The following is a 12,051-nucleotide window of genomic DNA, read 5'->3' as shown; positions in this document are numbered from 1 at the left end:
TGCTTTCCATGAAATTAACAACGGCATTTTTTGTGAAACAAATGCACCCTTAGTATGAAGTATACGTAGATTACCACATAAGTTGTCTCGCCAACATCATTAAAAATATTAATATTTTTGTTAACATTTTCTTTAAAAATACGATTTGACTCTTTTAAAATATTAATAGTTAAATTTAATTTAAAAAGCCAAATCGATAAAAGATATAAACATTAAAAACTAAATTTATCATCATGCCTATTCGTTTAATAGACTATGAGTATAATTATAAATACAATTAATATATTCGAATAATTATATCAACGAATGTTTAAGTGTAGTGGTAAGACACATTAAAAACAACATTATTAGGAAGAACGATCACAAATTCTAAATATAAACAGTAAAAATAAACACGAAAAATGCAAAAATCATATATTCAGATAATTATACATAACAAAACTTAAATCAAAATAAATTTAGAATTAAAAATCGAAAAATACTCAAACTTATATTTTCATGAAATTAAAACCTCATTGACTTTTTTTGTATATATAAATAAATCTTAGTTGTCAATTAATCATTGATTAGGATTATACAAATTCGAATTAAAATATTTTTTTCCTTTTTTTGTTTATTTGATTGATATGATTGGAAGATTAGTAGTACCAAAAGTTTTGGGGTTGGTTCCCTTGGAGATTTTGTTATGGAAAATTCCTATTATTGACTTTTTTACCTAAGATTTTTCCCTTTCTTTTCTCTCTTCAAATATGATGGTGCTTGGACTTTTTATTGATTTTGTCGGCCAATTTTGGGGTTTTAATTTTTTGAGTTTTTATTTTGGTGGATATATATTTGAATTATTAAAGAATAAATTTTTAAAAATTGAATATGCTTCTATAGGATATGGAAAATTTTGAGTAACATTTTGGTCCAATAATCTTTATCTTATTTGTTATAGGTAGATTGCTTCAATCTAATTAAAAATCAATTGGTACAATAATTTAATTATATAATTGAAATTGAAAATTAAAAATCTGTTATAATTAATAATAAATTGTCGAATTCAATTTATTGAATAAAATAGAATATCATGTTAGTTCAACTATGATGTTGACATGATATTCGTTATGTTTTTTTTATATAACTCACACACCATCAATGGTAGTAAACTATACACATCAGGTAACTCTCTAGAGTTTAATCCTAAAATATGAGTATGGGTAATCACCCTTTGAGGAATGGACCAAAAATCAGGGTTGCATTTACCATTCATTAATTAATAGACATGTTTTAATGACTTAAAAGCCAAAATTTCCTACCGTAATTAGACTTGGCACCTCAAAGATCATGGTACTAATGTGCCTCTCCCCCTTATTATATTGTGTTGTATCGAAAGAAAATATATTAACCAATAATTATTAAATGTAATAATAAGGTACATTATATTTTTAAAGAGAATGTAAATTTATATTTTAGAGACATAATTATAGGAGTGAAGAGAGAGGGCAAATAGGGCCTTTGCCCTTTCTAAAATGAAAAATTATGTTTTTAGCCCTTGAAGTTTTATAAAATTTTAAGTAAATAAATGGTAAAAGATTTATATAACTCAATCTGAACACCCCAGAAAAATTTTAGTTTCGTTGATGAAGGAGTAATCCGAACCTTAAATATAGATCATAAAATAAACATAAAAATTAAAAGGAATATCAATAAATTATTTTTATCGATTTTGGTGAAAATAAATGGAACTCTTTTGCTTTATTTTTTCTTCTTCCAATTAGATTCTTCTTTGTAAGTAGTAACTATTCAATTAAATTCAAAATTGCATTGGCACTTGAAACCTTGGGAGGTTTTGTTTTTTCCTCTCTTTTTTTCTCATCAAAATAATTAAGGTTGAATTGTTCTCTGTGAACATTCAATTAAGTTCATGATTATGAAAAAAATAAAATGATTAAGGTTTAACTAATATATGTTAAATCATGATTACCATACCAAACCCATTTTTTAAAAAAAAAAACAAAAAACAAAAAATGGCAGTGTTACAGTGATTTCAATTTTCAATGGCATTTTGCCATTGTTTTGTTTGATGATGGTGGCAGTTTGCATGCTACTTGGACCTGTCTTTTTCTAACACGTGGCTAAGAATGTTACTTCCGCGACATGTTTTCGACATTGACACGTGTGGAATCATGGTCCACCTCATAATTTTTCCCTTTACAGCCTATCTATATCATAAGGATCGTTAAAGTGTATATCACACAAGCTCTATGATACATACTACTATGCCTCTATAATTATGCCTTGGAAAATGGTTGTTATCTAACTTTTGGTGCCATATGATTGTATGATTCTAAAGAATTTTTAAAAAGATATGACATGACATCAAATATGATATTAATGTGTATATATATATACACGAATACATGAATTGATAAATTTAATTAAAACTTTATAATTATTAGAAGTAATATTTTAGTTTTTATCGTTCTTGACACATCGTAACATCGACCACTACATCTTTATTAGGAGTAATACATAGGTAAGATAGGTTGACTTATCTTGTTAAATGAAGATAAGCTTTCTTTTACATGACGCACTTGGTACCTCGTTTAATCCATCTTTGTCTCATCATAATTTATCAAGAAAGTTATTGTTTTCAAGTTATTAATCAGGATGGGACTTGTGCCGTATACGTATTAAGACCCCGAGTTACCAAAGGACCACCCTTGACTATAAATATTTGTCTCTAATGGTGGGAAGGGATAATGTTTCTCCTTTTACCTTTCTACTTAACTAGAGACATCATAACCTCTCTCTTACAGTTCTCCGCACGTCTTTGTGTGAACTGTTACCCAACCTCAAAGGCGAACCCAGAAATTCTACTTAAAAAGAGGCCGAAATAAAATTATAAAATTTTGGAGGGTTAAAACTAAACATTTTAGAGTAGGAAATAAATTTATAAAACATTTAAATAAATCACATAAATCAAAATGCCATTGAGCATGAGTGTGTTGCATGAACATTGTTAGAATTGAGCCAAAGCCCTATTATTTTTGGGTCATTGTAAGGTCAAGAATGTAGTAATCACAAATTTGGGCTTTTTTCATGGTGAAACTGTATCCTCTTTCTGGAAAATGTTGGCCCAATTTTGCTAAGAATAGTTTCTGATCAATGCATATATAATGGACTAATCACTATGTTAAAATAATAATAATAATAATGGACTAATCACAGCTTATTAAAGCTTATTATGTTATCAACTTATGGCCTGATAATTAAGGGTGTTCACCGCCTTAGGTGTAATTTAGGTTCGAGTCGTGATAGTTGCATTAATTGTTTGAGCTTTACCCTGTTATTATAATAATAATAAAAACTTATTATGTTATAATATTGTGTACATGTTCAAATATTGTACGGATTTAAACTTTGTCATCTCATTAGCTGGGATTAGTTTTAGGTCATATTAACTTAAATTGTCTCAATTTAAGTTTTAAAAATTTTCAGTGGTTTCGGCTTGTGTCAAATTTAGTATTTAAGTTATTTGAGTTTGGGTTATTTAAGTTTAAGATTCAATTTCTTTTTTAAAATCTGGGTCAAGTTATAATGAAATCGAATTATTTTGAGTTCAGATCATTTTAGTTTTAGATGGATTTGAATTTAAATCAATTTGGAATCGAATTATATGAATTTAGATTGTCCACACTTTATGATTAGGGGTTGGATTCACGAATGATGTAATGTGACTGGTTGGAGCCAAAGTTCAGCAGCTGAAGAATTGAACCATAGTATCAAGTTTATCGCCATTACACACCAACAAAAGCAATAAACTAATAAAGCTTTGAAAAGTTAACGCAAGCATTCACTCAAGCAATAGCTATCTGTTTCATCCATTGTAGAAGAACATAAACTCAAACTATACATTGTTCCTTTCATCAACACAAACAGAGACTGGCGAAGTATACAACATGCATGATTAGGTTGCATGTTCCTCAATTGTTAGCATCCAAACCAAGTCTATATATATGGTAGTACTCTTCGTTCTGTCTCGAATCTAAAATTCGAATATATCTGAACTAATCTGATTTGACTATATAAAGTTAATAATTCAAAATTATTCAAACTTAAAAGCACCAATACTCAAAGTAACATAAATTTGAAATGACTTGAGTTGATTCTTAAATGGCCTGATCTATAGAGGCGAATCTATAGAAAGGGCAAGTAGAAGCCTGGGTCTCCCAAAATTAGAATATTGCTTTTTAATCCCTTTATAAATTATAAAATTAGAAATTATCATTGTACTTTGACCAGCAAAATAAAAAGATTTATTTTTAATCTCTTCAAAAACAATGAAATTATAAGTTAATACAAGATAAAAATTCACTTTAAATACATAAAAAAATTATAATTTAATTCTAGCCCGTAAAACGATTATGATTTCGCCCCTACTAATCCATAAAACTCAAAATGATTCAATTTTAAAATGATCTAAATTCGAAGTAACCTGAACTCTAAACATATCGAACTCGGAATCAACTAAATATAATTTATATGGGAAAAATATTCTCTTAAAATCATAGTTAAATCTGCCCATATAAATCTTGTCCACTTGATGTTGTAACATCTTTCCCATTGAGTAATTGGATGAAGATATTTTCACCAATTTATTTATTTTCTTCAATATAGCACCCCAATTTTTTTTTTCTTTCTCATTATAAAACAATCTAATTGTTTGTTTGGTTAAAAGGAATCCTAGAAAGCTGTGCTGGAAAATGATAGAAAAAAAATTCCATAAGACCCCACAAAATAATAAGGTGAAGAAGCCATGAAACCATATCCAACCTCACCCATAGATGGATAAGCCAGAAATGAGAGCCCTAAAATTCTCATTCTCATCAATTTGATAAAAAAAACTAAACGTAAAATTATATTTTGGTCCCTGTACTATGGTAATTTTATAATTTAATACTTATATTTTAATTTAACATAGTTTGATATTTCTATTTCATAATGTTATTAGTCAGTTGAAATTGTTGATACAGTTAACTATTCTAGGTAAAACGGTAACGTGATTTAGAAAAAAACAGTCAAAATAACTTTATCAGATCAATAAATTTACATGTTAACTGAATGTTTAAGGATTTTTTTATTTATTTCATATCACTATTTTATTGAGAATAATTAATGGTTTAACAATTTGTGTTGACTAACAACGTTATAAAAGTAAAGACTAAAATGTGTTAAATTAAAGTATAGAAATTAAATGCATAATTTTACATGGTAGAGAAATTAAAATAATAATTTAACTGAAACTAAAATAATAGGAACAACAAAAAAATTGAGTAAAAATACAAAGGTTAAAATATGCTCCAAGTCCCTATCTTATTCATATATTTGAAATTTAGTCCCACTACTTTTATAAAATGTCAGTGCAATTGTTAATATCGTTAAATTTTTTCTATTAAATCTAAGTAGATTACGTTATTTTTTTGCCACATGACTACTAAATGAGAAATGTTTTACTTCAAAAGGTTAGGCCAAAAAATTTAACAAAATTAGTATTAAGGTGTTAACAATTGGACTTAATTTTTAAATTCGAAAAGTAGATGAAATAATTCCAAATATATGAAGAATATAGGGACTTGGATCATATTTTAACCAATTCAAAAAGTAAAGAACTAATTCTAAATGTACAAAAAGCATAAGGACTTGGAGCATATTTTAACCAAAAATAAAACAAAGGGCATAATTAACTAGACATTTTTCAATACATGTGATTCCCCAATTTTCATAACACACGATATATATCGTACAAACTTTGCATACGTGTAGACTCAATATCCTCCAAAGCAATTCAACCACCATCACTGCCTACTCCTCAGCCATGGCAACCACCACAGCTGCCACCGTGTCACATTTTTTCGGTACCCGTATCCAAACCTCTAACCCAAGCTCCGGTAGAATCCAAGCTAGGTTCGGCTTTGGAACCAAGAAAGCACCACCCCCACCAAAAAAGGCCGCCCCTAAACGGCCATCCGATCGCCTTGTTTGGTTCCCCGGCGCAAACCCACCGGAATGGCTTGACGGTACAATGATCGGAGACCGTGGGTTCGATCCTTTCGGGTTTGCTAAACCGGCTGAATACTTACAGTACGATTTGGACTCGTTGGACCAAAACTTAGCCAAGAATGTGGCTGGTGAAATTATAGGGGTGATTAGCGAGACGGCGGAGCTGAAACCGACGCCGTTTCAGCCGTACACGGAGGTTTTTGGGATTCAAAGGTTTAGAGAGTGTGAGTTGATTCATGGGAGATGGGCAATGTTGGGTACGCTTGGTGCTATCGCCGTTGAGGCACTCACCGGCGTTGCATGGCAAGACGCAGGGAAGGTATGTCATTTTAGAAGTTCTTGCATTTGCATGTAATTTTATGTGTTATATTGCATAATCAGATTGCATTCTTTTTTACTTAAAAAATAATAAATTAGTGGAGAGTAAATTAATTTTTTATCAAAAACATAATTTATTAGAACAATTATTTTGGAATCAGAATTAAATAATAAATTTTGATAAGAGTTAAAATATAATTTTACTATTATATTAGTTAATATCTTTATAAGTTTTAAAGAATTAAATTAAAATCTTATTATTTTTAGGATTAAAGTAAAATTTTATCATTAATAATTTATAATTTTATACATTTTAAGGAGGAAATGCAATTTTTCAATTTTTGGGAGGCCTTGCCTATCACTCTCGTCGCTTTTGAAAACTAGCGTGATGACAAAATAACGATAGAATATAAGGATAAATTAATTTTCATTATTAAATCTTTAATATAAATATTTGTTAAAATTTGTGAAGTGTTATTTGAATTTTAAAATTCTCTCACCTAATTTCTTTTATATATATATATATATTAATATATATTGTCTATTATTTGGAATAATATATTAGGGTTTGACATGTGATTGACTTAAATTTAATGGATTTTATTTTATCAATAATTTTATTAATAATTTTTTTATAATCAAAGTATTATTATTATTATTATATTTTTATGTGTAGAACAAAAATTTTAAAAACTTCAATTAGCCTCTCAAAAATTTTAAAAATTCTAACTCCAAAAACTTTAAAAATTTTAATTAAACCATCTAATTGTTTTTAAAAAATTATTAATCCTCTCAATTTTTTTAAAAATTCATTAAATCTTTAGTTTTTAATAAAAAATTCAATTAAACCTTTTAATTTTTTTGAAATGGGTGTTAGTGACACGATCGTCGACCCACCTAAACATGTAAAATTATTGTTGTTTAGGGAGGAAACTAAAAAAAAATGAGTGGAGGAAAATGATAGATGTATAAAAAAAAATCTGTCCTTTGGAGGGATATAAAATGGGTTGGTTTCCCTTTCATTCATAAAAGCAAATTTTCATCGAGGGACCATCTGAAAATTACAAACAATGGCTGTTTTCCACAACCCATTTTCTTCTTTTTCTCAATGCAATCGTGTCTTCATATGATCCAAACGAAATTTATGGTTGCATTGGCTGATAATTGACAAATGCTGATGTTGATATCCATGGCAGTATCAAAGATGAACAAACTTCTTTTGTCATCATCATTTAAATGCTGATTTTTTTGTTCTTTGTAGGCCATGGAATTTACTTAATTCATGTTTTTGGGTTAATTGTAGCAAACATTTTCGATTTAAGATATAAATTTGTTGCTAAACTTTCAAACGTTTTAATCGAATTCTCAAAGTATTAATATTGTATTGGTCAAGTCTTTTATTCATTGTCTTGAACATTAAATATCAGTTCAAATTTGACGTGGAGCATATTTGAAACATACGAGATCAAATTGCAATCTTGTCTGTACCTATCGTGTGGACAATGTAGATCTAATGTGTTAAAAAAAAAAGAAATAGTACTTTTGTTGTCATTGTCTATTTCTTTTAACGTGTCATATTCAAGTTATTCATGTGATAATACACATGTTTAGAATTTGATCCACATATTTTAAATATGTTCCATGTCAGATTTAAACTATAGATGTTTATGGATTGGGCTAGGCTTAAGTATAATATTAACACACTTTGTGTTTACCCAAGCTCGGCCTGAAATATGGGCTTAAAATTTTACACAATCTTGTCCATATTTGCAAATGGTTAACTTAAACCCATTCTAATAAACCCATCCATATTATGTTTAAATTTTTGAAAAATATTTTTATAATTTTATTTTTTTCATTTTTTAAAATACAATTTAACATTTTTTTAATGTTTACATTATAGGATTATATATTATTATATATTTATTTTTTTATGTGTTATAAATTACATAATATGATTTACTATAGGCTTCGAAAAATGAGTTGAGCTGGGATTTGGCCTTGAATGCATGAGTCGAACCCATAATTTAAATGAGTCTAATAGCTTATTTTTAAAATCTAATATTTTTACTCAAACCTTACTAAATTTCAGGCAGACCTTCAGGCTTGGGTAGTTAGCCTGACCCATAAACAAGTCTAATCTGAATTAGAATTTGAAATTTAGCCTAACCCTTGAATAGGTTTAATTTAAGCTGGTATTTAACATCTAAATTGAAAGCTAGGTTGATGAAAAGTCTTGATTTTTTGGTATAACTAAGGTTTCCTCCATATCTATTTTACAATCTACGAAAGCTAATCATTTTGGGGATTTGTGATTGTCCCTCTCAACAATGCTATCTTGTGTCTTACTATTGCACCAAATACTTGTTGCTGAGAGAAAGATTTGATAGATGCAATACTAACACTTTGAGGACTCAATTTAAATGTTCTAAATTTTAGGAACCAATTTAAAATCTAGACAACAATTCAAGGATGTCCAATGCAATTAACCCTTTTTATGTTTTCCTTTTTCAGGTAGAGTTAGTGGAAGGAGCATCATACTTAGGGCAACCACTTCCATTCTCATTGACCACATTAATATGGATTGAGGTATTGGTGATTGGTTACATTGAGTTCCAACGGAATGCTGAGCTTGACCCTGAGAAAAGGCTATACCCTGGTGGCTATTTTGACCCACTTGGCTTAGCTTCTGACCCTGAAAAAATTGATAACCTCAAGTTGGCTGAAATCAAGCATTCTAGGCTTGCCATGATTGCTTTCCTCATCTTTGGCATTCAGGCTGCTTACACTGGCAAGGGTCCTATTAGCTTCATTGCTAGCTTTAACAGTTGATCTCATATGGCTCCTATATTAGGGATATGGCCATTTCAAAAAATAAAAAAACACTTAATATATGGTATGTTATTGTAAAAGAATGAAAAAGAAAAAAAAAAACGTTAAGTGGCTTATTTGTATGACATTTGCCTCTTTTTTAAAATAAATTTTCATGAAAATAGGCTTGTCTATAGGTTGATGAAATAATTAATCCAATTTAATTAATATTTGAATAAGAAAATTTTCATCTCAAGCAAGCTAGTTTTGCTGAATATGAATATGATTTTTTTTAACATTAATCTCATTGTAGATTTTTATTATATTTGTTATTTTTGATACAATGCTTAGAATTATCTATAGTCCCTCTCCAACCCTTAAATAGGAGGATAATGCGTTTCAACACACTCGAACCTATATTTTGCTGCACTAAAAACAATATTGATGCCAATCAAATTAAAATTCAATCGACGAAGACTTAAATAATAAAAATATTTTATTAATATATTAATAGTGAAACGGGTTGTCAAATTGGAGTGGTTTTTTTTTTTGTCTTTTCTTTTCACAAATAAAATAAGAATTTCATTTAAAAAAATGTTGTGCATCTTTCATTATTGTTAAAATCAACAACTTTATACATAATTATGGATTCATTGGTGTATGAAAGTGGTTGGTTTTAACCTCGTTTTAATTTTTAATATAATATGAAATTTATAACATATAAAAATTAAATTTATAGTGATATACAACATTTAGAGTTATTCATGGTTAGATTATTTGTCCAAACTTGAAGATTCACTTAAAACTTGAAAGGATTTTGGCAAAAAATATTTGACCCAAAAATGGGGCTTAAAAAAAAATAATTAGGCTCATTTAAAATATGAAACATGTTTGGGTTTAAACAATCAACGCCTAATCTCGACATGTTTTCTAATTTTTGATATATTATATTATATTATATTTATATATTATGTAAGTTATAATACAAAAATTATATCGATAGTAATATAATATTATAATTTGAAAATTAAAAATATTAAGATATCCATATATGTAATTATAATAAATAAAAATATATAATCAAATATTAAATTAAAAAATATAAATATTTTAAAAAATTAAAAAATAAATATGGGCTAATCCAAATTGTCTTAAATTAACCACTTATAAATATAAATAAAATTGAATAAAATGTTAAATTTATACTTTATATCGAGAAAATATATTAATATTGCGCTTCACTCCTATTCAAACCTGATTTAGCTCAATTATTCAACCACTAGTGAATATCATTTGTGGGGTAAAAATGTGTAGAGCTTTAGCGATACCATATTTCAAATTTTATGGTTTATATGGATGTACTTGTTGATGTCATTTTCATGGATATTTTTGTTATAGGAAACTTCCCATGAAGAAGAACCCGATGTAGAAAGGAAAATTCGTCCTTGAATAGTAGGAAATATAGAAAGAAACCTGGTTTTGGTTATGGATTAAAAATATTAGGCTCGAGTTGGATTGATATATAATATCGATATCATACATAATTGCTTAAACTCAGTTCAATCTAAAATACGAATATCAAATTAGTCACAACTTGTACATAGTTGTAAATATCCAACCTAAACCCATCTAAATCTGATTGATAAAATTTTCAAAAGATTATTTAATTTTATATTTAAATATATAATTACCATTATAAATTTCTTTTATTAATTTTTTAAATAAAAACAATTTAATATATTTTAAATAAATTTAATTTTTTATCTAAGTCCATTTATAAATTTAATATTTTATTCAACCACTCTCAAATATTACACCGACCTTCAAATTTGATAAGTAATCTGACATTTGGAGTACATTTCGGATATTGTTTGATTGGCAATGAATTGTAAATTTGAGTTGGGTCAATTTGAACTCAGTTCCTCTGAATCCATTTAAGGCCTAGCATGTCAATCTTGATCTGAATCTGGAAAGATGAATGATTAACCCGAATTTGATCCAACTTGATTTGACCATGAAAACTCAATAACTTGAACTCAAATTTACCTTAAATTCAAATTGACCTAAACTAATTTGATCCAACTTGATTTGACCATGAAAACTCAATAACTTGAACTCAAATTTACCTTAAATTCAAATTGACCTAAACTTGAAACGATCCAAACATTAAGCAACCCGAACCCAAAATTAGTCAATAAATAACTTGAAATGACGCGAACTTGAAGCAACTAAAACATGAAATAACCCAAACCTGTTATGGCTCAATCCAAAAACTCAAGCCTCAAGCCGAATGACCTAAACTCAAAACAACCCAAATCTGGAATAATCCAAACCCGAAATGACCTAAAATTTTTAAAACCTAGGAATTTTTGAACCAACTAGAGCCATCCAAATAACATGTCTAAGACGCAACACATAGGCACTGGGTAGAAACTTCACTGTCCATATCATACGGCATGCGAAACAAAAGGGTCCCATTCATCTGGCTAGGCCCTACTATCCTAATAAGGCACCAATATGCATAATTGATTGATATTGACCCATCCATTTGTAAATAAACTAGAGATTGTCCTGAAATAAACCCTTCAGACAACAGTATTAATAACTTTTGTCTTTTGTTTATTTTCCCTCATTTGCAATGTAAATTTATCATACACCTTGAATACACACACACACACACACACACACACACAGATATATATATATACTGTGGCTGGCTTGGCATCCATTGAAATGTGGGAAAGGTGAAACATGACATAATGCAAAACTAGGTAGCACTAGGACATTAAGCAGAAATACTTAGCAGTTCCTTATTCAGATATGATTATCTAATACGGGTGTATGCCCGACATGGATATTTCATGTATTTGTAGA

The 12,051-nt window shown here is 28.5% G+C and overlaps 1 protein-coding gene across 1 annotated transcript; it reads left to right on the top strand.

Moving 5' to 3' along the window:
* Nucleotides 1-5,729: 5,729 nt before the first annotated feature.
* Nucleotides 5,730-9,421, top strand: LOC108461887 (chlorophyll a-b binding protein CP29.3, chloroplastic). Its single transcript, XM_017761862.2, has 2 exons — nucleotides 5,730-6,367; nucleotides 8,881-9,421. Exons 1-2 carry the CDS (start codon nucleotides 5,864-5,866, stop codon nucleotides 9,196-9,198), a joined length of 822 nt encoding a protein of 273 aa, XP_017617351.1. The 5' UTR covers nucleotides 5,730-5,863; the 3' UTR covers nucleotides 9,199-9,421.
* Nucleotides 9,422-12,051: the final 2,630 nt, after the last annotated feature.

The sequence above is a fragment of the Gossypium arboreum genome, chromosome 10, assembly GCF_025698485.1.
Source record: "Gossypium arboreum isolate Shixiya-1 chromosome 10, ASM2569848v2, whole genome shotgun sequence".
Taxonomy (NCBI): domain Eukaryota; kingdom Viridiplantae; phylum Streptophyta; class Magnoliopsida; order Malvales; family Malvaceae; genus Gossypium; species Gossypium arboreum.
The sequence above is the reverse complement of the archived record's forward strand: the minus strand, read 5'-3'. Positions and strand labels throughout refer to the sequence as shown.

Excerpts from the sequence above, each read along its gene's own strand:
- LOC108461887 (XM_017761862.2), top strand. The coding sequence starts at position 5,864 with ATGGCAACCACCACAGCTGCCACCGTGTCACATTTTTTCGGTACCCGT. Across the intron at positions 6,368-8,880 it reads CATGGCAAGACGCAGGGAAG|GTAGAGTTAGTGGAAGGAGC; the intron begins GTATGTCATTTT and ends TTCCTTTTTCAG.